Source organism: Dipodomys merriami, unplaced genomic scaffold (assembly GCF_024711535.1).
Source record: "Dipodomys merriami isolate MVZ:Mamm:240054 unplaced genomic scaffold, mDipMer1.0.p SCAF_10, whole genome shotgun sequence".
Classification (NCBI taxonomy): domain Eukaryota; kingdom Metazoa; phylum Chordata; class Mammalia; order Rodentia; family Heteromyidae; genus Dipodomys; species Dipodomys merriami.
In genome coordinates, this window is record NW_027202271.1 from 31,226,866 (window position 1) to 31,254,017 (window position 27,152).

At 38.2% G+C, this 27,152-nt stretch overlaps 1 protein-coding gene across 2 annotated transcripts in view; it reads left to right on the forward strand.

Moving 5' to 3' along the window:
* The window catches only part of Lgr5 (leucine rich repeat containing G protein-coupled receptor 5), a 122,303-nt gene extending 100,814 nt beyond the window's left edge, over positions 1–21,489 (forward strand). The window contains exons 8-18 of one of the 2 annotated variants that reach the window (XM_069988675.1): positions 932–1,003; positions 4,400–4,471; positions 4,634–4,702; positions 4,994–5,065; positions 7,866–7,931; positions 9,143–9,214; positions 13,420–13,491; positions 14,459–14,584; positions 15,630–15,775; positions 17,404–17,487; positions 18,545–21,489. In XM_069988675.1, coding sequence (XP_069844776.1) covers positions 932–1,003; positions 4,400–4,471; positions 4,634–4,702; positions 4,994–5,065; positions 7,866–7,931; positions 9,143–9,214; positions 13,420–13,491; positions 14,459–14,584; positions 15,630–15,775; positions 17,404–17,487; positions 18,545–19,632 — 1,939 coding nt within the window. In that variant the 3' untranslated portion in view covers positions 19,633–21,489. The remainder of the gene's footprint in view (positions 1–931; positions 1,004–4,399; positions 4,472–4,633; positions 4,703–4,993; positions 5,066–7,865; positions 7,932–9,142; positions 9,215–13,419; positions 13,492–14,458; positions 14,585–15,629; positions 15,776–17,403; positions 17,488–18,544) is intronic. The other variant, XM_069988676.1, reaches the window with a different exon arrangement.
* The last annotated feature ends 5,663 nt before the right edge of the window (positions 21,490–27,152 follow it).

A 27,152-nucleotide genomic window follows, 5' to 3' on the forward strand; every position in this document is an offset into this window, starting at 1 on the left:
AGCTACAGTGCCACTTCTGGTTTTCTGGTAGTTAATTAGAGATAGCAGTCTTATGGATATTTTGCCTGGGCTGGCTTTGAACCATGATTATTAGATCTCAGCCTCCTGAATAGCCAGGATTACAGGTTTGAGCCACCAGCACCCAGCTAGCTTTTCTTTGTACTTAAAGAGATGAATAATCTAAGGAAATTTTAACATTTCAAGAAGAAAACAAACTTCAAGCCTTATTGCCTTGGTAGTAAGAAATAAGACACATAGTCAAAGAAAATAGACAGGAGAGCTTGTTTATAACAAAAAGCCTTCAGGAGTTATGCCTCAAGAAACCCACAGTGGCTTTGCTGGGCTGTCTTCAGCATATCCTGCCCAGGTCAGGCAGCCTTAAGACTACCACTTACCTCACACACAGCTACAGGCCCGTGTAATGCCCTTGATTCTGCCCTTCTATCATTCAATCAAAGAGATGAGTGTCAATTTATTATTACAGACTTTCTGAGTCCAGGAGTCAGGAAATATTGTCCTCTCAGGAGATTATTGAAATCTTTACTTCACTGCAGCTTAAGTCAATTTGCTCTTTTTCTGGCTTCAAACCGGGTCAGGAGAAGTGATCCTAATCTCTCCAAAGATAGTTCCCACTCCTCAGACTCTTACACAACAGAGCTCTACTGTGTATTAACAGATGGATTTTTCATTTTATAACATTCGATGATAAATTTACATAAACACCAGTCTGATCTGCGGCATCTCTTTCAATATGACACCCTGGGATGTCTTTTTCTCCTTGACAAGTGTCAAGAAGCAGAAAAGAACCACCTTGTACTCTGTTTAGTAATGTTGCTCATTCTTACTCCTGTGAGAGTGGGGAGGGCTAGTAAGTCACTTTTACCCCACACGTGATTCTTTAATAAGTTTTTTCCTCTCTCTCTTTTTCTAGAGGATTTCATAGTAACAATATCAGGTCGATACCTGAGAAAGCATTTGCAGGCAACCCTTCTCTTATAACAATGTAAGTGACACCATGCTTTTGGGTTTGTTCTTCCTGAAATATAGCCATATGTTGTGCTTTTAAATATAATGCAATGAATGTTCTGCATTTGCCTGAGATTTGTCTCAGGTGTTGTAGCCATCTCTACAGAGACATGGACATGGACATGTTTGCCAGATTTCAATTAAGGGGTTTTTTTTGTTTTGTTTTGTTTTTTTAAGGCTTTGTGATATCTGCTGCATTATTCTTGGTATCTTCTGATGCCTTGTTAATCTTATAAATGCTTTGGTTATCTCTATTTTGGTTATCTCTATTTTCTAAGACATGAAATTGGTTTTTAAAACACCAGTGTTAGTCTGTGTAGTCATTCAGAGCTTCAACCCCCGAGTTCTAGGACTAGAAACTGTTATACACAGGAGGGGGTCTTTGCAAGCAATTGATTGTGGCCTAAATTGATGGAAGCACGTAGGATGGGAAAAAAATGTTTTGTGTGTGTCTCTATCCATTTATTGTCAAGCTCAAACATGAAGATTTATATGCCATAACATAATAAAAATAAAGTTATGAAGAAAAAGTGAAATTAATTTGATTTCACATTTGGCATGAAGAGATTTATGTTATACACATATATAAGATTGTAAAGATGCAGAGATATTCGACTGGCTAGTAGTAAAAGACACCTGACCAAGTCAGGTATAGGGCATAGTATTTGCTTGGGGTCACTAGTGAAGGATCATTTCTTGACAAATGTCCTTCTTGTGTTTATTTGACACTGAACTTTTTGGAACCATGTAGCATTTGTCACAAATGATCAGGAGTCCCAGTTAGCCCCAAGAATTGAAACACTAGACAAAGCTAACACAAGAGTTAATCATCTCTGAAATGTTCTGGAAATATTTTGGCAAACGAAAGGTTTGGGAGTGTACTAGCCAATAAACATTAGTCCTCATTAGAGAATATTTACATATTAAAAAGGTTGGCAAATTGCCTGGCCTTGATGTCACTTTCCTTGTAGCCCTGAGGTTAGTTTTTAATCACTCTTTTGATATGCTAATGTAGCCCGTGGAGCATTAACAGGCCCTTGAAGGTGTTTTGAGTTTCAAGCCAGAATTTGACCATGTTAGCCACTTTCTCCTTGAAGCTCTCTTCTCAGAGCCTTTGCGTCCTGTTCATCTCTCACCACCACATTCCCTTCTGATTCTCTCATTTCTGAGGATACCTTCCAAGCCCTGTGGCCTACCCAATCAATCCCGAATCCCCTTTTCTACCCCCATCCCTTTGTGTGTGTGTGTGTGTGTGTGTGTGTGTGTGTGTGTGTGTGTGTGTGTGTGTGTGTGTGTGTGTGTGTATACTAGAGCCTTGAACTCAGAGCTTTGGTGCTCACTGTCCCCTTAGCTTCCTCCCCATCCATCCTCAAGCACAATCCTCAGATCTCAGCTTACTGAGATCTTTTTATCTCCCCTACCAGCCTCTTCACTAGGCAGCTCTCATTTCTTGATTTTTACCAATGCAGATGAAGCTGCCTCCTTCTTCTCTCCCCTAAATGCAAGGTCACAGCATCCATCTTGTCACTCCTTTACTGTTAAACAGACATTGGGGATTGACTCTTGACATGAAATAAAACTCCTGACCCTGACATTCACAGCCCTCCACAGCCAACTCTCCCAACCACATCTCCATAATTCCCCCAGTGAGACCATAAATGAGACTAAGCACTGAGATCACAGAATGAAGCTCTTTCTCTCCTTTGTTCCTGGGATTCTATCCCTTCACTAAACTGATTGGAATTCTCTCTTCCAGGACCCATCTCAAATGCCATTACAAAGTGCCTATTTTTTTTGTTTCATACTCTCCCCCTAATGCATGTGAGAACTACCTCCAGAGAACCCTGGAACTCCTTATGTGCCGGAGTAACACTTTCTGCTTGTGCATGCAAGCATGTGCATTCACACTTGTCCAGTGTGCATCAATATGTGCATGCATGTGAGCACAATTATATAATATGAATGTGTGATATCACTAAAGGATCATGATATAATAAGAAAAACTCCAATTTAAAATCATTTAGCCTATATTCCAGCTCTAGCTCTTTAGTGTTTAGATAGTCTCATGGGAAAAGAAGACAGTAGAGAGTAGGAGGACATAAAAGCAAATGGGTGTGTTGGTTCATCCCAGGTACTATGCTACATGATACACATGCATTAACCTTTTCAATTCCTACACAACCCTTATAAGTTTATGAAGTTTTATTATCACAGGGTAACAATTTAGAACATTGGAGTTCTCCAAGGTATAGAAGCCTCAGTTTTCTCCCCTGAAGAAATTATTATGTACACTATAGGTCACAGTTGCTGCAAGGATCAGTTCACACATGCACTTGTGTGAGTGTGTGTGTGTGTGTGTGTGTGTGTGTGTGTGTGTGAAATACTGTTCTTTGTTTTATCCCAACTGATTGCAGCCTTCTTCAAGCAGTAATGTTTTATCAATCCTCCTCCACCACCAGCATCCAGGCACAAAGAAAATATTCAATGACTGCTTATTTAATAAAGGAGCTTTAAATCCCTGCAACATCCACCCTCATACTTCGAGTATAATATACACAAATAAATATTTATTGTATTTCTTTGAGCTAACAGGAAGTCTCTGTTGAGAAATATGTGTGGGACTCCAAGCAGTTCGAATGCACTTCAGCTATACTGAAACATCTATGAAACCAAATATTCTTTAAGTTCCAGCAATTTAGAGCAGCAAATTATCCAAGAAAAAGCCAAGTCAATACACTCCAGAGTAACTTATTTCCTCCCAAATAATTTGAAGTATCTTGTTAATATAATAGTAATAGTTGACCAGCGCATAGGATCTCTAAATATGTGTGTATGTGGGGTGTGTGTGTGTGTGTGTGTGTATTACATCTTTATTTATTTTAAATTTTTTGTCAAGGCGATGTACAGAGGGGTTACAGTTACATAAGTTAGGTAGTGAGTACATTTCTTGTCAAACTTGTTACCCCCTCCCTCTACATCTTTATTTAATAATACAATTGCTAGTATTTTAAATTAGTGATCAATCAGTCAGTGAATATCCAACAGATGATGGAGACAGAGAAAAATTTTAAGTTCACTTGCTTTTCTAGTTAGTAACTTTCAGTCATATCTACCTTGCTGTCAAAAATTTTAAATTTTACATAGCATGGATTTCTTACCAAAAGTCTCAGTATGTGAGTTTAAACACTTTTGAGACTTGTCTGGAACCAAATGTAAGGAATGTCATATCCTGTAGTGTCATCAAAGTTATATGAATACACTATTATATATACATTATTATAAATACATTTAATGTATTTATTGACATTTTTGAACAGATGATCAACTGTCATTCAAACTTATATTAAGACATTGATGGTTGGATTTTTTTCAGACATTTCTATGACAACCCCATTCAATTTGTTGGAAGATCTGCCTTTCAACATTTACCTGAACTAAGAACATTGTAAGTGTCTATTCCTGTCATAGATCCATTCCCTTACCCACCTTGCTGGATTGCTATGAAGATCAATGAATACCTTAGGTTCAAGTGCTTTGAAAATGGCAATCAAAATTATCTCCTTTCCAGGATCTTCTCCCAATAATACTTACAAATTCCTCCTTCTAGGACTTTGAATGGTGCCTCACAAATAACAGTATTTCCTGATTTAACTGGAACTGCCAACCTGGAGAGTCTGTAAGTCCTTGAGTCAGTTATTATTATTATTAACCTTTACGGAGTCTTATAGAGGGCTTTCCATTCAACATAACAATTTATGAGAACAATGCATCTTGACCAATGTCACCCCTTCCATTGTTCTCCCATGTCTTTCCCCCAACCCTCCTCACCCCTAATTGAATAGGTTCTTAACTTAGCCCAAAACACACACTAGTCTTAAAGCCTGATCAGCCTTAACATCAACAAGTCAAAATACATCACTACATAATGTGTGAATGAAAGAATTTTGTCTGGTTTGTGTTTTCACAGGACTTTAACGGGAGCACAGATCTCATCTCTTCCTCAAACCGTCTGTGACCAGTTACCTAATCTCCAAGTACTGTGCGTATCAGGAAGGCAATCATGTTGAATAAACAGCGCTTCCATTTAGAAATAAAATGGCAGACAGTATTTCAATAATCCTTGTCAGGAGCAGAGAGTTCTTTCCTTGAAAGTCTCTAGGAGGTCAATACTCCTCCATTGTCTGCCTAAGTCCAGGTTTACCACCATGAGCATGGTAACAATGTTCATGTACTTTGGTTTTCAAGTGCTCATTAGAATGACAGTTGATAGACATTTTCTTTAGAAAATGAGTTTGAACAAAGGAAAATAACTATTTCTTCTTCTCAAAGCTGCAAAGCAGAACAAAATAGCATAATGGATCAACTGTGCAAGATGAATGCAAAACGAACAACACACAACAATACCAAAAATCAGTTCTCAAACTAGTGACCAAACATTTTTTATGGTATAGCCCAATACCATGTTCTGATCTTTCACCTAGTTGTCAGGCAGCTTTCTCGTGTTGTTTCTATCAACTTGAAGCCTTTGTTTACCTGTCTTGCCCTTTCCCAAAGTATTCAAAGAGCCTTGTTTAGGCCTTGTACCCCTTTGCAGTTCTCACTCAACTGCACGATAACCAGCCTTCTCTCAAGCCCTCTGGGGACTTAATCTCTTGTAATCACTCTGCCCACACAGAGTATACACCTGTCTCTGGAGAATGCCTGTAATTTCACCATTTACGTAATAGCAGAACAACAAACAGCATTATGTATGTTTAATAAAGAATGGCAAAGTCTGTGGCATAATTCTGCCTTACCTCATCCCCAGATCTCATTTGCTCAGTGGTATGGTGCAACACCATATGGAAGGCTAGAAGTCAGATTCCTGTTTGAAGGAAGGTATAGAACAACATGTGAGGTATAGATATGCTGAGAAAACTAAGAATTGGGAAAGTTAAGTATATTTGTCAACGTCAATAGCCATTTGACTTCAAATACAATTTAATGGGGAGGGAAAAAATACATTTACAACAAGTGGTAGAAATCTGAGGGGGCCTATCTTAGAATTCTGCTTACCACACAAAGAAGAAAATTGTCCACATTTCTTCTCGCTTATTTTTTTTCCTGTTGTGGGGCTTGACCTTGGCCTGGGCACTGTCTCTCAACTCTTCAGCTCAGGAGAGAGTTCTACTACTTTAGCCACAGCGCCACTTCCATTTTTCTGGTGGTTAATTGGAGATAATTTCCTGACCAGGCTGGCTTTGAACTATAATCCTCAGATCTCAGCCTCCTGAGTAGCTCAGATTACAGGTGTGAACCACTGGCACCCAACCAGTTGTCCACACTTCTTAAGGAAACTGGCTCAGTAACATGACTGGGACTTAAAACTGCATTCTTTCCCCATTGTATCATGCATGTATCCTGTACTTAAGTCGGTAAAGCAGTGAGTATGTGGCTAATATATAGGGAGCCAGTGTTTAAATTGTATCTGTCTCTCCTGTGTTGCAGAGTGACAGTACCCACGTTTGCATGAGTGGAGGCCAGTGGAGCAAAGGCTCCAGAACCCATTTTTCCAGTTCCACTCATGGCACAGTGTCTTGAGCAAGTTATTTTCTTTTCTGGGGCTCTGTTTCTCAGTCTATAAACTGGAGAAGCAGCCACCTCTTTCAGGAGATCTTCAAAATTGATTATATAATTATATATGATTATATGATTAAATAATTATAATATGTTAAACCCTAACAGAAATTTCTGGGACTTTGTAAAATCTCAAGTTGTTAACTCTATCATCTTTCTTTCTCCATTGTTCTTTGCTTAAGATAGTATTTCTCTTTTAATTTTCCTCCTTTTTTTTTGTCTGTTGTAGGGCCTGTACTCTGGGCCTGTCCTGCTAGCTCAAGGCTAGCATTCTACCACTTTGAGCCACAGCACCACTTCCAGGTTTTTCTACTATGTAGTGCTGAGAAATCAAACCCAGGGCCTCATGCATGCAAGGCAAACGCTCTACCACTGAGCCACCTTCCCAGCCCTTTTTCCTTCTTAAGTTTTTATTATACATCATGATGCAAATCACATTTATTCTATAAATGTAAGATAATAACGTGATTAATTATAAGAAGAGAATAACTTGAAAACCTCTTAGAAAATTGTATGGATTTTTCAGTTGCTTAGTGGTGATCTGGTTTTAAGAATTAGAGTCAGGCATGGAAAGGTGTTAATTGATTAGCTGATAACTTTTAAAAGTAAGACAATTACACATATATGTGTTACTTAACCAGCTTTCTTTAAAAAGGAGTTCTTAAAATTACTATGGTTTGTCTTAGTTATATTATAGTATAAATATGTCCAGATGTTTTTCTTATTCTGTAATTTGTTGAATTTTGGCTAAAGACTTGAATTTCCCTTCTCCAACTGATTGATTTCAAAGTTAGTGCTATGTTTTGAATTGCCGGGTTTTGTTTTAAGTTGATTAGAAAAGAACCAGCAATGATTTCTCTTTGCTGTAGAGATATAGCAGCTTTTAGATACAGAGGTTTAATTATTTAATTTAATTTGCACTCGTTCCAGTAAGGTAATAGCTGGAACACTGCAGATGATTACTAACAAAATATAAATAAATTCATTAAGCAAATTATTTAAGTCAGTTAAAAAAAGTATAACAGTTACACTTCAGTAAATATTTGAGTCTGTTGCTTAATAGAATAATGCCTGTGCCTACTTGATCCATGTCAGAACTGTGGAAATGTCTGGAGTCAGTCTTTTGATGGATGTAACATTCTGGAGGGAAAAGGAGAGAAGAGCTGGTTTCCTTATGAATAATATATAACAAATTTCCTCTCTTTTTACCTTCTGTTTTTCAGAGATCTGTCTTACAACCTATTGGAAGATTTACCCAGTTTTTCAGCCTGCCAAAAGCTTCAGAAAATGTATGTCTGTAAGATTTTCTAAGTCACAAAAAAAAAGGAAAAAAGATCCAAACTCACATTTCTTAAGGGTTATTGCTTACTTTACTTTGTAAAAATGTTGGTTCTTTTACTTGCCAGTGGGTTACTAGCAAAACATTTGATGCTTTTCCTTTTTACACATACAAGATATGACCATGTTGGTTGGCTTAAGAAAGCTGGAAAACTGACAAAGCTATTTTTAATTATACATTTTTGTTATCTTCAGGTAGTTGTACAAAGGAGTCACCATTCAGCCAATCAATTTACAAATAGGACAATACATCTTCATTGATGTCACCCCTTTCATCATTCTCCCCATCCCTTCCAACCCAACCCCTCCCCTCAGTTTTCTTAATTTCATAGAATATGCACTGGATATTACAAGTGCATTCTTTCTCCACCCCCACATGTGCTTAAATCAGTAAAGCAATTAGTAGGTATGCTTCTCCCTGCCTCTGCCCTCCTGCCCCCAACTTAGTCTAATGGTATACTGGGCTAGTCTGAGCATTGGAATTTTTCTCTTTTATAAGTATAACCAAACTTACATATCCAGAGACTGGTGGTGTGTGTAAATATGGGTGGCCTGGGTTTGTTGACATGTGCATCTCACAATAATCACATTTAGATGTTATTTGAGGCATCCTAGACATTCTGCCTGAAACATTTTGGAGTTCTGTTAAAACTCTCTCCCATAAAACATCACCTCCTTCATCGCTCTATCTTCACAGTTCTATTTTCATCTACACAATACTGTCTATTCTTTGGTTCTTAATGGAGAAAACTAAAGAACACAAATCTTTTAAAGAGTAAGGATTTGACATTCCCAGTGACCTCCAAAGATGATAAGACAGGCTTAGGGAGTCAGGCAGGGAGAGGAATCTTCAAGTGTTTTGAATGATAATGGCATGTTTAGAATATATCCTCCCAAAGAACTAGCCAGCTGCTTTGAAAGATAGCCAGTACTTATTTAAATGTATAAATTATAATGTTGTTTTGTTTTGAAGTACTGGGGATTGAACCCAAGTCCTTGGATATACTGTAATGTTCTTTCTTAAACAAACAAACAAAAAACAGTCACACTTCATGTGTTTCTTTGATTGAGGGCAGGTTCCTTCTATAAAAGCTCTCAGAAGTCTGTCATCTTTTGAAATCAGTAACATGGAAATAAATCTTTTGGAATTCTGTCATTTCAGTGACTTCCGACATAATGGAATCTATGAAATTAAAGCGGATGCTTTCCAGCAGTTGCTTAGCCTCCGATCTCTGTGAGTACCACCTGCCACCACCACACCACCACAACACAAGACAACACAACACAGAACACTTGCTTTCTCTTTTGGATATTCTCTCTAGATTTTTTTTTTCCTTTCATGGAATATTTATATTGTTGGGTCTTCTTGCATGTATTTGCTAAGAAAAAGTAAGTCTGTTGCTCCTGATAATTTCCAGGAATAAATGCAAAAATAGTACAGTACCAATCAGCAGACATGGAATGCTGATGAAGAGGAGAGAGACTACACTGTCAGAAAGTTTGCAGGATGTGTTTTGTTCCACAGCGTGGAACTGGCAGGGATTATTTTGCTTATAAAAATGATGTCCACACAATTCTTCCTGTCTGCTTTTCTCTCCTGATGAAGCAGAAGCTAGATTTTTTGTTTTGTTTCTAGTGTATATCTTGAAGTGTTTAAGAATCACTTAAGGGTAACAGTGAAAACATAGACTTCAGATCTTCACATGCCTAGTGGTGCCTGAAAATCTGTATTTAAATGTATCCACTAAAGTTTAAGCACAAGTGTCAGAAGATGTTTTCATTGCTCATGCAATTGAGTTTGTAATTATTCAATTCCATTTGTACATAAAGACAGAGTTTAAAAAATTTAAGCAAGGATACCAAACTTTAATTTTAATTTTAAAATTTTAAATTTAGGGGAAAAAACTTGCTAACAAATCACTTTATGAAAGCAATTAAAACTTTTATATCCTGAAACTGTACTTGAACATGACTTGTACAAATGATAATGATGCTTAAATGTTTAAACTGAGGTTGTCGGCTTCAGTGACAGTACCTTTGGTAAATTAATAAGGTTCCTTAACATATTTTAGCTTTACATTTATGAATCACTTTCTCCCCAACATTTACTTTGAGAATAATTATTTTCTAAATTTAATTGTGACTTTTTCTTTTCTTTTGGTATAAATCACACACACACACACACACACACACACACACACACACACACACACATGCCAAAACAACTTTTATTACCTGTATTGTTCAGCAGAGAGAGTTCTGGCTGTTTCCAAATGTCAGTTCTATCTTAAAAGGCTGATATCTAAAGCTAGCAGAAGTATGTGGCACAGACTCGAAGCTAAATGCAAGTCTCCCTGAATTCCTTCTCCCCTTAGGCCTCCTGTCCAGACACTCATCACACTGCCAACTTTAAGTCAGTCTCTCTTTACTCTTCTACCACAAGGTCAGTCATGGGGTTTGAACTCCAGGCCAGGGCACTTTCCCTCAGCTCTTCAGCTCAAGGCTAGCACTCTACCACTTGAGCCACAGCACCACTTCTGGTTTTCTGGTGGTTTATTGGAGTTAAGAGTTTCACAGCTTTTATTGCCTGGGCTGGCTTTGAACCGTGATCCTCAGATCTCAGCCTCCTGAGTGGCATAAGCCATTGGAGCCCAGCTCACAAGGCACTTTTAATGACTCACCCAGATCACCACCTTCCTCCTCTTACAATTGATCTCATTCTTCAAGAGCCACAAAAGCAATCTTTTTTTGTTTGTTTCTTTGTAGGGTGTGGGGCTTGAACTCAAGGACTAGGCACTGTTCCTAAGCTCTTTGTGCTCAAGCCTAGTGCTCTAACACTTGAGCCACAGTGCCACTTCTGGTTTTTGAGATAAGAGTCTCACAGGGACTTTTCTGCCCAGGCTGGCTTCAACCTGTGCTCTTCGGATCTCAGCCTCCTGAGAAGCTAGTTCATGCTACTCACCAGCACCCAGCTAGCAAGCAACCTTTCTTAAGTCAAAATCTACTACTTCCTTCTTCCTATCACTGCCTTGGTACATTCAAGATCAAGACTAAACTTTCCAGATCCACTCTTCAGCTTCAGACTCCAAACTCCGGGGTCAGTACTGGGGCTTAGGGCCTAGGTGCTGTCCCTAAGTTTTTATTTTTGCTCAAGGCTGTTGATCTACCACTGGAGGCACAGCTCTGCTTTGAAAGCAGCTTTTTGGTGGTTAAGTGGAAATAAGAGTCTCTCAGACTTTCCTACCAGAGGTGGCTTTGAACTGTTATCCTCAGTTCTCAGTTTCCTGAATGGGTAGGATTATAAGCATAAGCCACCTTTGCCCAGCCATATTTTCAGTTTTTAAAGGAACTTTCATATTTATTTCCATAGTGACTAGATTAATTTATATTCCCACAAATAGTTTCTTTATACATCCTCATCAGCAAATGTTAGTTTTTCTTGATGATACTTATTCTGAGCAGGGTGAATGGAATACCAGTGTTGTTTGGACTTGCATTTGCTTTATGGATATTAAACATTTTTCATGTATTTATTGGTTATTTGCATTTCTTTCGAGAACTATGTGTTCAACCAATTTGCCCATTTACTGATTGGATTATGTGCTCCTTTGATATTTAAATGTTGTTTCATTTTTTATATGTTCTGGACATTAATATTCATCAGATGAATTGTTGGCAAAGATTTTCTCCCATTCTGTAGACTTTCTCTTTACTCTCTGTCCTTTGCTATGCAGAAGCTTTTTTTAATTTGATATAATCCCCTTTGTCAACTCTTGCTATTGGAATCCTACTTAGAAAGTCCTTGATACAAGCTGGCATAATGGTACATGCCTGAAATCCCAGCTCTTGGGAGGCATAGGCAGGAGAATTGTGAATGCAAACCACCTTAGACAGCTCTAGGCCATTTAGTGTTATATAGTGAGACCTTGTCTCAAAAAAAAGGAAAAAAAAAAAGAAAGATACTGCCTGTGTCTATATCTTAAATGTTAAGTCTCCTGTATTATAGCAAACTCTTTGATCTATTTTTGAATTGATTTTCACATAGAGTGAGAGATTAATATCCAGTTTCAGCCTCCTATATGTAGAAACTAGTTTCCTAATACCATTTGTTGAAGTGGCTATCTTTTCTTTTTTTTTAATTAATTTATTTATTTATTGTTGGTCATGGGGCCTGAACTCTGGGCCTGGGTACTGTCCCTCAGCTCTTTGGCTCAAGGCGAGCACCCTACCACTTGAGCCACAGCACCACATCCAGCTTTTTTCTGCTTATGTGGTGCTGATGAATCGAACCCAGGGCCTCATGCTTGTGAGGCAAGCACTCTACCACTGAGCCAACTTCCCAGCCCCAAGGCTATCTTTTTTCTAAGGTGTTTTTGGCAACATTGATGAGAATCAGATAGCTGTACCTTGTGGACCTTCTATTCCATTGGTCTACATGTCTGTTTTCCTGCCAGTACCATGTTGTTTTGGTTACTCTGCTTCTGTAGTAGAATGAAATTTTATATTATGACACCTTCCTCCAACAATACATGTTTTGTTGAGAATTGCTAGACATTTTTTAAAAATTAAAATTCGTTTCAGATTTGTGATTGCAAAACATAAGTGCAGTAGGGAATGGGACTTTCCCTGAAATCCTGAAGCACTGGACATTTAATTCTAACATATTTCTATCTTACTGTTTTTGTAAATGTTATATTTCTAAATTCTATGACTTTTTTCCAATCTGGTATAAAAAAATTAAAATTCATCGTTCTTTAAAATACAGAAGTTCTTAATCTCTTTAGAATCATCTAAGTTTTTGGAAAAGGCTTTAGTACTGCTAAAAGTTGTTTTTATTTCATTGCATGTGTGGCAAGTGAATTTTATTTCCCCATAAACTGTACTTTTTTCTATGCTATCAAAAGATTTTATTTGTAACATATGTTTGCCCCTATTTTACTCATATCCTAGTCAGAAATTTAATTGTCAGTATCTGTACTGGAAATTTTCTCGAAAGCATCTCTGTGTGGCCTGTCATACATGGATAATGTGCACACATTTCTGGTTGGAGGTGTCTATACATATTTTATAATTTAAAATTTGCTTATCAGAAGAAGATCCTTGGAAATGTATCTCTTCCCACTGTCCTACATATATTCATTTTAGAAAAGCCCTAATAAAATTTTACAACCCTGTTAAAGTCAACCTTTTTAACAAAAACACAATAAAAACTAAAATATCTACATGAATGACTGGGCTTGATTGCTTTATACAAAGTTAACTTAAAGTTCTCCCTTTAGTTATTTTATACCACCAGTGTCTATTGGAAGTACAACTCAATGGGCTAAGGGTTTCTGATCTGAAATAAATTTTGGTACAGGACTGCATACATATGGTTAACTTCATATTCTTTTTTTCTTTAATGTCATGTTTTCATTTGTCTTTTTTTTTTATAAATAGAAATTTGGCTCGGAATAAAATTGCCATTATTCACCCCAATGCATTTTCCACTTTGCCATCTCTAATAAAGCTGTGAGTATATCATTTCTTGTATGATATGTCTTTTAATACTTGGAGATCATCTAATTAATGAAAATGATGATTTTGCTGAAGAAGGTTGCAATACAGATTGTTGGTCCTATGTATTCTACAGACCTAAATCTGGGTCAGGACCTGGGAGGAACCTAGACTAGGGCCTAGGGGCCTTTAAGTGTATAATTGAAGAGCTGGATGTCAGCTGGTTCTAGTTATTTAAGTAGTGTTATCGATTCTTGTTGAGTAATGGGTCAGAATAGAATAAGCTGTCAAGCCATTTGTAAACGGCATCCCTTGTATTGTTTGCTGTTTTTTTTTGGGGGGGGGTCCAGTCATGGGGCCTGAACTCTGGGCCTGGGCGCTGTCCCTCAGCTCTTCAGCTCAAGGCTAGCGCTCTACCACTTGAGCCACAGTGCCACTTCCGGCTTTTTTCTTATTGCTTATGTGGTGCTGGGGAATCGAACCCAGGGCCTCAGGCATGCAAGGCAAGCACTCTACCACTGAGCCACCTTCCCAGCCCTTGTTTGCTGTTTGACTGAGCAAACCTTTCTATTTTCCCCCTTCTTTTCTAATCTCTTGCTTCTTCCTCTCTTTCATCAAATGGAGAAATTGGGGATTGATCAGACAGAAGTGAGGAGAAGAAAGGGAGCAATTGCTACCATTCATTTTTAATGAAAAGTAGTACTTTCTCCTTGGTCGTGGAGGTCTCCACTTGGCAAAATGAAGACAAATAAACAATTTGCGATTAAAATGTTTTTCCTGGTTTGTAATTTTGATGGTGAATAGAAAAGTTATCAGGAGCTAAAGCCAAAGTGGTTACTTTTACCATAAAGAGTAAAGATTCTGCTTAGAAGTTTTTATTGAGCAGTTTAATCATCTTTAGATTCCTTTTTTTTTTTAAGAAAAAAAATCAACATTTTATGCTAACAGTCTAAAACGCCAATTGTTGTTTGATGTTTTGCAGGGACCTATCATCCAATCTCCTGTCGTCTTTTCCTGTAACCGGGTTACATGGTTTAACTCACTTAAAATTAACAGGAAATCATGCCTTACAGAGCTTGATATCATCTGAAAACTTTCCAGAGCTCAAGTGAGTTTGTCATTAAAACTAATAAGATACATTTGTGGTCATGTAAAATAAAAGACATGTTAGGGTTGTTTTCTAAATTTATGAGGTCACGAGACCCTTTTGAATTGCATTTCATGCCCTCAAAGTCCCTCCTCCCTGGAACATTGTTAGGACAAGTCCTAAGTGGGAGAATGTGTCTTCCTGACCACATTTCCTTTCCCTCTGAAAGAAAGTTCTAGAATAACAGACTTCATGAAAAGAGTTTGAAAACCACTGATTCCTGGGATGTAAACTAGAACATGTCATTAAATAACGTTATAACATTATTTACTTCTGTTTATAATTTCTAATTCATCTGGCTGGTGTGTATGTTCTGATAAAAGATTTTAGATTAATATTTGTGCAAATCATGCCTTAAAATCCTATTATGATCAATGATAAAGAAGGATTATATTTTATCTGTTTTAAATCACTTTTATATACCTTTAAAACGGTGAGAATACCATAACCCCCCAAGGATAGTTCCAAAAATAGAAAAGAGAATAATATCTAAAAACTAAATCCCTAAACATTTGAAAAAAAAATCTTTCTGGACTTCGTTTCATGTATTTTTAGAATTGAAGAAAAATATGAACTCCTAAACAAGTTTTTAAACATTTTATTTCTCTCTAGACTATGTGTCATGTATTTTTAGAATCATTTTTCATGTATTTACTAGCATAAAATGTTCATAGAAGTTTATGTGCCAGTTACCTAATACTAAGTCATAATATTGCTATAATATTCTTAGCAGTCATTTAAAAATATTTTTATTATGGAACTTTTCCAACATCTGAGTGATAGAAGTTTCAACTACCAACATTCCATGGTAGTAATTTCTAATAATTCCATTGTGGTTATAAATAGCACTAGAGTGAACATGTTTATAGCCGAGCTTATATTTTGGATTGTTTACTTAGGCTAAACTCCAAAGGTAGGATTATTTGGGTGGAAAACAATAAAGATAATATTTAATGACCTGTCTTTCTAAGTGTGTGTTTTGGTTTTGATTTCTGTCTCTTTAAAGAGTTATAGAGATGCCTTATGCTTACCAGTGTTGTGCATTTGGGGTGTGTGAGAATGTCTATAAAATTTCGAATCAGTGGACTAAAGGAGACAATAGCAGTTTGGATGACCTTCATAAGAAAGATCCTGGAATGTTTCAGGCTCAAGGTAAGACCTAGTATGTCCTGGTGAAAAACTGTGATTGGAAGAGTCTTGAAATTTCATTGGGTAGATTAATTATTTGAACTTCAGCTCAGAACATGTACACCCACCTTAGCAAAAGGAAAACCAATCCCACTTTCTACAGACCTGCAGAGAAAGAGTGAGCTCCTTTGGAATTTATTCTAAAATATCTCTGTTCTGAATTCTTAGCGTTGATATTTATAATTAGACCTTCCTTCCAATACATTGTCCTCAGGGACAATAAACTTCTGAAAGGGCCCATTCTTGTTGATGCTTCTTTTAAGCATACTTCTGTGCCTTTTTCTGTGGGAACAAAATCCACTTTATTCTTACAGCCTGGAGAGAATGGAGAACACAGACATTTTAGAGCCCTCCAAATTTCAGCAGAAGAGCTTAAGAATTCACCTTCCTATCCAACTACTTCTAAATCATTCTTCCCTCTTACCCCCCACAGGGGTATCTGTCAGGAAGGTGAAATGAGATCATGTCTGTATAGCTTGGCTTTCCTTGAAGGAAGACGTTACTTAAACAGACAGCAATGCATCTCAACCACACCTGTGGTAACGAGGGGGCCCGTTGGATAGCAGCCCCTCCTTTGCCTGCCAATCCTACGAGTTTGTACAGGGTCTAAATAGAATGATTTCACATTCTTTAGGCCTTAATTATTTGTTGATTCCAAAGCAAGTGTGATCTGGTCTATTGGAAGGTTACCTTAACATTTCTTCCTGCAATATTCAGGTCTTATATTTTGGTCTTTGGTTTTCTTTGTTTTAGGCCACCACATATATCTTGATCTCATTTTTGCTTTAGGTTTTGCTCATCCTGCGTCACCTACTTTATTCATTGAAAACAAAACTATTATAAAGAGAGAGCACCTACTCTGTGCCAGGTAGCACACTAACTTCTCAAGATACACAATAGAGATCGGGTGCTTTTGGAAGTTTATTTTCAAAATCAGTGCTTCTCAACCCTGTATTGCATGTGAGAATTAAACAGAAACTTAAAAATATTGTTGCCCACATCTCACAAAAGGCTGACTAAATCTGCATCTTTAGGAAAGCATATTAAATTATCAAATTTCTAGTTTGTGGCACTAAACCAAGCACCAAGTCCTGATTTTTTTTCTCTCTTATGTAGAAATATCCAGGGAATGCTGAAACTCACTGTACCTAATTCAGGCCCAGAGAACACAGCCCAGAACATTTGTATTGTAGCTATCGTAGTGTTTGAAAACCTGATAAAATGGTCCCTGCCCTGAATGAAGAGACCCCCAGCCTCTCTCTAATTTAGTCAATGAGATATGGGGCCATCTTGAACTCTTAAGGAAGAAAACAATGAGAGAGTCCTTGATTCATTCACTAGAGTCTTGCTTGTTCTCTTCAGCCCCAGTTGTACTGGAAAATTGTGCCACAGCAGCTTGAACAGGACATATGAACACACTTGCAAGAAAGCCAAAAAGAGCAGAGAAAGTACAAAGTCTTACCTTCATTTTTCTTTTTGACAATTCATTTCTCAAGGGCAACTCATGACTCTTCACTGGGAAAATTTGATCCTTTGAAAAGGGATCTGGTCTAGACAGAACTAATTGTTCTAGGACTTCTCATTCCTTACAGATGAGCGTGACTTTGAAGATTTCCTGCTTGACTTTGAAGAAGACCTGAAAGCCCTTCATTCAGTGCAGTGTTCACCTTCCCCAGGTAAGAAGGCATCAGCAATGATGTCCGGGGCCAGTGATACCACAGAAGCTGTAGTTCAGAGGCCACATCTGTCTATGCCCTATGGCTCATCATTTTCCCTTCTTATAAGGATTGTTAAAATACAAACATGTGTTCATTCCTTAAAGTTATACTCTATTCACAAACAGAACATTTGTGAAGGACTACCAATTCAAGTTCATGTAAGCCAAAGAATAAAACATGTAATTAGGAATATGAGTTTTTTTTAATGACATTAGCGATTCAGCCTGAACTAGCTGTGTTCTAGCATACTATTTCTTGCAAACTAATCAGGGACTACTGATTCAGGTTAATACAAACTAAAGAATGAAACATGTCATGACATTGGCAACTTAGCCAGAAACAGTATGTTGTGGTCTCACTTACTTTTGAAAGTAAATTAAATCATTTATATAAATAACTATGTGGAAACCAAGGAAGTAGCTTGGGGTCAGAGCACCTGTATACACAAGAATCTAGATTCAATCCCCAGCACTTAAATAATAATGATGATGATAATAATAATAATTGGTGACGGCAAATATTAGATATGTAAAAGAGAAAGGAAGAAGAAAGAGGAAGGAAGGTCTTCATTGTTCCATTCCCAGAAACAACATTCACAGATAGCTATGAAGGGTTAATATTTTATTTTTAATAATTAGAACATTCCTTAGTCTGATCACCAAGTGTCCATCTAAAACAAAGCTGAGATCTCCCTATTTCCCTAAGATTCTTTTTCTCTCCTTCTCTTCTCCTCTCTTTCTCTCTCCTCTCTGTGGAATATAATGAAAAGCCCAGGAGATCTTGTTTTTCACATGGGCCCAGCACTGTTGTGTCTTGGGGGCTTTAACAAACCAGTTTTCCCTGTGTAGCCCCCAGGAGCAGTAGCGCCTGGTTATTTGAGAAGGTGATGCAGACACACAGGCACTGTGAGTTCTGGTTTGTGACTGGTGTCCTAACACACAAGAAGGTGGTTTGGCCAAAGATCACAACCCTTCCTTAATGCTGTTTTTTTTTTTTTTCTTCTTTGGACTTTCAGGCCCCTTCAAGCCCTGTGAGCACTTGTTTGGTAGCTGGCTGATCCGAATGGGAGTGTGGACCATAGCAGTTCTGGCACTTTCTTGTAATGCCCTGGTGACTTCAACGGTGTTCCGCTCGGCTCTGTACCTTTCCTCCATAAAACTGTTAATTGGGGCCATCGCACTGGTGAACCTGCTCATGGGCATCTCCAGCGCTATGCTGGCGGTCGTGGATGCATTCACCTTCGGCCGCTTCGCACAACATGGTGCATGGTGGGAGAATGGGGTCGGTTGCCAAGTCATTGGCTTTCTGTCCATTTTTGCTTCGGAATCATCGGTTTTCCTGCTTACTCTGGCAGCTCTGGAACGTGGGTTCTCTGTGAAGTGTTCTGCAAAATTTGAAATGAAAATTCCCTTTTCTGGCCTGAAAGCGATCATTCTATTCTGTTCCTTGCTAGCCCTGACCATCGCCACGGTTCCACTGCTGGGCGGCAGTGAGTACAACGCCTCCCCATTTTGCCTGCCTCTTCCCTTTGGAGAGCCCAGCACCACAGGCTACATGGTGGCTCTTGTCTTGCTCAACTCTGTTTGCTTCCTCATCATGACTATTGCTTACACCAAGCTCTACTGTAATTTGGAGAAAGGAGATCTGGAGAATATGTGGGACTGTTCTATGGTGAAACACGTTGCCCTGTTGCTCTTCACCAACTGTATCCTTTACTGCCCCGTGGCTTTCTTATCCTTTTCTTCTCTGCTAAACCTCACCTTCATCAGTCCTGAAGTCATTAAGTTTATCCTGCTAGTGATTGTCCCACTTCCCGCATGTCTCAACCCCCTTCTTTACATCCTCTTCAATCCCCATTTCAAGGAGGATCTGGGGAGCCTGGGAAAGCAAACCCACTTCTGGACGAAATCAAAACATCCAAGCTTGATGTCTATTAACTCGGATGATGTTGAGAAGCAGTCTTGTGACTCAACCCAAGCTCTGGTCACTTTCACCCGTGCCAGCATAGCCTACGACCTGCCTTCCAATTCTGGATCGTCATCGGCTTATCCCATGACTGAAAGCTGTCATCTCTCATCGGTGACATTTGTCCCTTGTCTCTAATTAGTCTATGAGGGGTAAAGTTTTCAAAAGTTGGAAACATGAAATGTGAGATTGAGGACATCAGAACAGTAGCTAAGAGCTGAGCTGAAACTTGGTTTAGAAACCAAGTAAGCAACTTGTTAAAGTGGAAACGCTGATACCTATTAATACTTGAGAATGAAAACGTAAGTCTAAACGCTGCTTGCATCATTTGTTCAGTTAGGGGATAGATTGTTCACATTATATAGATGAGCCTGGATAGACAAAGCAGATTGAAATGTTCTTCAGAAAAAGATCTTCTTTGATTTTAATGGCATTTTCTTTCAACTCAACCAAAGTTATGACTTAGGAGAACTCATGCACTTACAAATTGGTTTGATTGAAACTCCCAAACTCCTTAAAAGATGGTTAGCAAGATTACGAAAATAAAGGTTTAAATAGCGTATATTACTAAGTAAGGTTTGTAGTCTCTAGAATTTCTTTTTAATGGCCACATGTTGGTAGCTCATGCCTGTAATTCTAGCTACTCAGGAACTGAGAATTGAGGATTGTGGTTCTAAGCCAGCCCAGACAGGAAAGTCTGTGAGGTTCTTATCTCCAATTAACACTAAAAAGCTGGAAATGGAGCTATGGTTCAAGTGGTAGAGTGCTATCCTTGAGCAGAGGCCCAGGCCTTGAGTTCAAGCCCCAGGATGCACACAAAACAAAGGAGAAGGAGGAGGAGAAGGAGCAGCAGCAGCAGCAGCAGCAAGAGGAGGAGGAGGAGGAGCAGCAGCAGCAGCAGGAGGAGGAGGAGGAGGAATTTTGTTTTAATGACTACATGGAGGTATTTCACTCTTTCTTTGCCTTTCCTCAAAGAGGATCCCTCCAAGGCCCAGTCCATTGAAAGGATCACCCACTCATACTCATATCATTTTAGGAGATAGTGGGTTTTATAATAGGCACTAAAATGCCCCCACCCTCAATGGAATACAAATATTTTGAAAGGAAAATTAACTGAAATTCTTCAATTGCTACTAAGGCAATCATGTATAGGTAAAATTTGTCTTGTCTAATTCACTCCTGTTTGTTGATGTCCAAAGCTCAGAAAGAAAGTCCATTGCTGGCAGTGGACACACCTAAAAAAGATAGTAAGCAATATGAACACTGTGGGGTTTTCGGGCAGGGGGGGGGGGGAAGATTTCTAAGTAAGTATACATCTTTTTTGCAAGACATTTGTCATTTACTTAAATGGGTGTGCATCTTTAGATAATATCAAAAGCAGACATGATATACATTAAATCCACTGATATAAGTTCCCATATTGCCTCCAGTAATTTCAGCAGTAAGATCTGACATCACTTTAGACTCAGTTGACACTTGGTAATAGACTATGTTTATTTGGTTTGTTTTACCTCTGTGTTCTGTGAATCAGCTATGTGATGTGAGGAGCATTATTTCTCTGCTTCACCTGTGTTAGATACTTTAAGAGAGAAATTATTAAATATGAAGTCAAAAGATTAAATTTTAACTTCTATTATCCTACATTAGCTTCATTACACACAAATCAGAAGGCTGTTAGGTAGATTTATTTTTGTATAAGCATGTTTATTTTGATCAGATGTTTTAAATTGGAATTGGAAATAAATACATTTATGAGATGTTTATAAGATGTGTAAATGTAAAACTGTATTTATTACTACAGTAAAGGTTCATTGACACAAAAGACCAAGATAATAAACCATGTACAGAGCCTTATTATTCCATATATGTTGTGCTTCTAATTTTCTTTCAGTATGTTAACTGTATATAAAATATGTAAATATATTGTCCTTGTAAATAGATTCCAAATTTGCTTTTCTATTGGATACAAAATGAATTTGTAATAAAATGTGTGACTATAAGATGTAATATTTTCAAGTCTATTTATTGAGCCCCTATAGTTTCCTACAGTTTTTAATTTTGGTGTATATTTGTTATATAATTATTTATACTCTAATACTTTGGAATAACCTTAAAAACTAAACTTTTCATAAAAATAAATCAAAATATCACCACCAAATCCTGGATGGACCTACACTGGCTAACAAGGAGTTCTACCACTTGAGCCACACTTTCAGTGTGGCTTCCTTTGCTTCCTTGGTTATTTCTGAGACAAAATCTCAGTTTTATTACTGGGCAGGCTTGGGCTGCAGTCTTCATATCTGTGCTTCCCTTTGTCACTGGGAATGACAGACCCACATCAACTATATCCAGCTGTTGTGTTTCCTCTGCATCTGGTATATCAACTACACACTAATGCACCTAGCTATTTAGTTATGATGGAGTCTCTCAAGCTTTTATATCTGGGTTGGCCTTGAACCTTGATCCCCTGATCTCCACCTCCCACGTAGCTAGGATTACAGGAGTAACATTAACTTTTGATTGGTAAATGATGTTTGTCCTGATACTGATCTAGTGTTCTGTCATTAGTGAAATTATACTGGTCCCAATTTTTTCTTCACAATATAGAGGGCAAAATATAGCTTTATACACAAAATCAGACAGATATTTATAAATAACAAATAGATTTTAAATTATACAGCAGAACATGAGTTTTCTATAAGTTTTTCCTTCAAACACATTTTGTGACCAAGTCAAGCCCCAAAATTTGCAGACACATGACTGTCAGAGTTCAGAGAAATGCTCTGGTCCCTTTCAGTTCTATCATACAAAACGTAAGAAGTGAAGTGATTTTTATGGATGACTGTGCCAGACCCTTCCAACCTCCATGGTGATTCCTGAGCTAACTGTGTGGTTTAGTAAGTGGCTCAGAAGTATTGCTAAGATCAGCTCATGTTTACAGAGCACTTGCTCATCAGATATCAACAACATGCTTCAGTGTCCTCCTAGTTAACATGAGCTTCGATTATTGTGAGATAAAAGAAGGGCTTGTTCCTCTTCACCTCGCTCTTCTTAACCCAGGCAGCAGACACAGAACTTACCCCTGGAGCTATGTGGCGCAGTCCTTCTTCTCTGTATGCTTATTTTTGGATAGCCAAAATTAGGAACAAGTCCTGACAGCTCATCAGTCTCTCCTGTTCAAGAAAGCACAATTACATTTAATTCGTTAAAAAGGAAACCATTTTTGGACGCTCCAACTTTCTTCATTAAAAATAAATCCTTGGGAAAGACTGGGAGAATCTTTGAGTGAATGATAATAGGGATGACACTGACCAAGATGGATTGTACTCATAAGCCAACTGGTGAAGTGAAACCCTTTTGTATAACTACTTAAAATTATCAAAATAAAATAAGATCCCCATCAAATAAGGAGTATAGCTCAAGTGATCGTGTGCTTGCTTTACCCTGTGTTCAAACACTTTTCTGAAACAACAAACAAAAATCTTCAAGTGGGCTTATGTTTTGGCTCAACTGGTACATGAAATTTCTAAAACCTTGAGTTCAAATTCTTGATACTACAAAAAAAATTTAAAAATGTTTTATTACTTTGCTAGCAAAATGCTAGTTATAATACATCTCATGCAAAACACAGCTCTTTTAAGTGTTTATGAAAGGGCTCCCCTTTAACAAATGAATAAATCTTCCATGAGAATAGGTGAAATTGCAACAAATACAGGAAGAATATCAGCAGAAATGATGAAAGAAGCAATGCAAAGTTAGCTGTCCAAGTAACAAGTTTATATTTTCAAAATACATTCATTCAAAGCCGGGTACCAGTGGCTCACACCTGTAATCCTAGCTACTCAGGAAGCTGAGATCTGAGCATTGTGGGTCCACCCCATGTTTCTAGTCTGGGCAGGAAAGTCCCATGAGACTCTTATCTCCAACTAACCACCAGAAAACCAGAAGGGGCGCTGTGGCTCAAGGGGTTCTAGAGCACTCACCTTGAGCTGAAGAGCTCAGGGACAGCACCCAGGCCCAGAGTGCAAGCACCATGACCGACCAAAAAAAAAAAAATCATTCATAAGATAAATATTTTAAGCCTACTTGATGCAGTGTTTGATGCACTGGAGATAACAAAACCAAACTTCTCATTTGTATTCCAGTAGACGAGAGAAACAGACAACAAGCAAATACACACAAGGAAATATCTAATAGGAACATGAATGAAGGAACTGAGGCAATTCTGATGAACAGGCATACTATTGCATAAACTACTGCATCTCCTACTCCCCTGAAGATACAGAGACAGGAAATCTGGAAAGGCATCTTTATTGCTGAGATTTTATGTTTAAAATGGGACCATCTCCGCTTTTACATGTAACCAGTTACATCAAGAAAACGCATCATTTTTAGTCCCTCTGTCATATGTCCTGTAGAACGAACTATTGTGAGTGACATTTTAATAGGAAAATATATTAGGTGATTGTGACTGCACATAATTTTTTTTCAATTGTTCCTAAAGAAAAAGTTATTCTTTTTTTTATGGTCCGGTCATGGGGCCTGAACTCTGGGTCTGGGCACTATCCCTCAGCTCTTCAGCTCAAAGCTAGCACTCTACCACTTGAGCCACAGCGCCACTTCCGGCTTTTTTCTTTTTGCTTATGTGGTGCTGAAGAATCGAACCCAGGGCCTCATGCATGCAAAGCAAGCACTCTACCACTGAGCCACCTTCCCAGCCCTGAAAAAGTTATTCTTTTTTTTTTAATATATTTTTTTGGGGGTCCGGTCGTGGGGCCTGAACTCTGGGCCTGGGTGCTGTCCCTCAGCTCTTCAGCTCAAGGCTAGCGCTCTACCACTTGAGCCATAGTGCCACTTCCGGCTTTTTTCTTTTTGCTTATGTGGTGCTGAGGAATCGAACCCAGGGCCTCAGGCATGCAAGGCAAGCACTCTACCACTGAGCCAACTTCCCAGCCCGAAAAAGTTATTCTTATATGAAATATAAAACATCTTTTCATTTAGTTTTGTCCAAAAAAAGAGAAAAAAGAACAGGGTGGTAGTAAAGGAAATAAATTTAGGAACATCCTTTTCATTTAGAACTAGGAAAACTCAAATATCTGAAAAATTAACAATGTCCATTTTTTATTGCCTTATTACATTTAGCTTGGATCCATTAGCTAGAATAAGACCTAAATAAATCAACCAGAGTTTATTGTAACCATTCTGTTCCACTCATGCTCTTCATTACTTGGAAATCTTACTTTACAGTTAAACTCTGAAGAGAAAACAGACCATCTCCCTTCAGGCTACAGAGACCCTAAAATATAGTTAGCTTTTTCTTATGGTAGCTTCTTCTTAATAAATATCTAAACTATACCCAATTTTAATATTCTCCTTATGAGTGTGTTTAAAGATGCTGAATTCAGATCCTAAGCTCATCACTTGTCTCCAACACAGGTTTCAGCAAGTCTAATCTTTTGAGTCAGATAATAAAACTGTAGTTTGTTTGGATATGAAAAACTGGTGAAAACAAATTGCATGCATTGTACAGAGGAGCACCATGAAATACAAGTTATTGTGGACATGATTTCTCTGCTCTAGTTACTACAGTATAAAAGGACAATGAAAACATGATAGTCCATGAAACAGGGAGCCAGGAACATGGAATAATTATTAAAGGATTGTCAAAAAAAAATCAGGGTGGGGGGAGTGCTTCACTTGGAAGTAAAGAGGGCTAACAGAAAACATTTGAGATATGTGAATATTTACTAAGTGCTTTTTTCAAGTTCTAGGATAGAACAGACCAAATAGGAAAATGGTGAAGCCCAGGTCACAGTCCTGGGTTCAAAAGCTTGTCTGTTACTCTGGCACTCTTTTCTCAGCCTTAACACACCTCAGTAAAATGGGAATAATACCACCTGCCTCACTGGGCTGGGAGTATTACCCACTCAGTATATTTACAGTACTCATCACAGTACCTACAAAGCAGTAATCATTTAACTAATTGGTTACTATCACTACTCTTCCCAACAACCTTGTCAAATGATAAAAGTAGGCCTTGGGGATGGGAAAGTGGCTCAGTGGTAGAGTGCTTGCCTTGCATGCATGAGGCCCTGGGTTCTATTCCTCAGTACCACATAAGCAGGGGGAAAAAAGCCAGAAAAAAAAGCCAGAAGTGGCCCTGTGGCTCAAGTGGTAGAGTGCTAGCCTTGAGCTGACGAGCTGAGGGACAGAGCCCAGGCCCAGAGTTCAAGCCCCACAACTGGACACCCCCCCAAAAAAAAGTAGGCCTTGGCATTTTACAAATGAAGAAGTAGGGAGAAAAAGTGAATTTCTACATTCAAAGATCCTTCAGGAGCTAGAACTAAAACACAGGTTCTATTTACTAGCAGCTAAAAAAAACCCAACAATCACAAAGTAAACTAGCTTATTTTTTCAGAGAGCAAGAAGCAACTGGTGAACAATTCAGACCACATAAAATTTATCTGTAGATTATTAGTCAGATATTTCAAATCTCAAGGGGAGTTTTTCATGTTGAATGAGAAGCTAGATCCGAAAGAGTAGACTTCCTAATTTCATATATATGCCTTCTTAGAAAGAATGTGAGATTCCAGAGGTTGCTAAGGAAGACTGTATGACCTGAAATCTTCATCCTCATACTGGATGCATAGTTCTGGGCCATGAGTGAGTGGGCAGTCAATCCACTCTGTGTGATCAATGATAAAGATGTGGGCTTTAAATCTACATGTGAGAGACCTGCTGTAGAATGTAAAGCCAGACCCATTAATTTTTCCATCTCTTGACTGACTACAAGTTATCACACAGCCTTCTGTGAGAATTATTAATATAAAAAGTACTCAGTATATATTAAGTGCTCAATATATGTGTGTAATCAGTGTTCGGATGGGCTATAAAAACAAAACTTCTTGCCTAAGCCTTCTCTTTAAACCTATTGAAAACCAGGACAAATGGGTGTAAAACATTCACTGTATTACTGATACATTCAATTAAAAAGGAATTAGTAAGGCTTTTACCTGCAATCAAGTAGGCTTCCTAATACTATGATGTCTAGGTAAACTTATTCACTAAGTCACAGAAAACACTAGACCTACATCCCCCCCCACACACACACGCACACATATACCAAGTGTGTTTCTTCAAATTTAATAGCAGCATAGAAAAACAGATTTAAATTTAACCTTCTTGGGACCTAGTTCTGAATTCTAACAAGATACATCACTCATTTGCAGACGAGACATGTGCTCGAAGCTTGCTCCTCAGAGCAGGAGAGCAACAGTGTTAAGAGGTCTCAAATCCTTTCTGAGATGGGAGCAATGGAGGTGGTCAGGTCAGCAGTGATGCTGATCTTAGACAGGATTATGTAGTTTCAACAGACGCAGTGAGTTCCCTTAAGAGTTCCCATGCATTCCCATAATTCCATCTACTGCTATCTTTAATGCAGCCAATGGCCTCACCAGAGGTTGGACCAGAGTTCCTAATCTTAGATTTTAAACCTCCAAAAACTGTGAGTTAAATAAACTTCTTTTCTTGTACATTACTCAGCCTCAAGTATTTAACTATAGCCACAACAAGGAACTAGGACATTCTCCTACTGGAAAAGTCAAGAGGAAGCAAACTTCAAGAGGGTGGGTATGATTTCTCCTCATAGCCTTCATTCT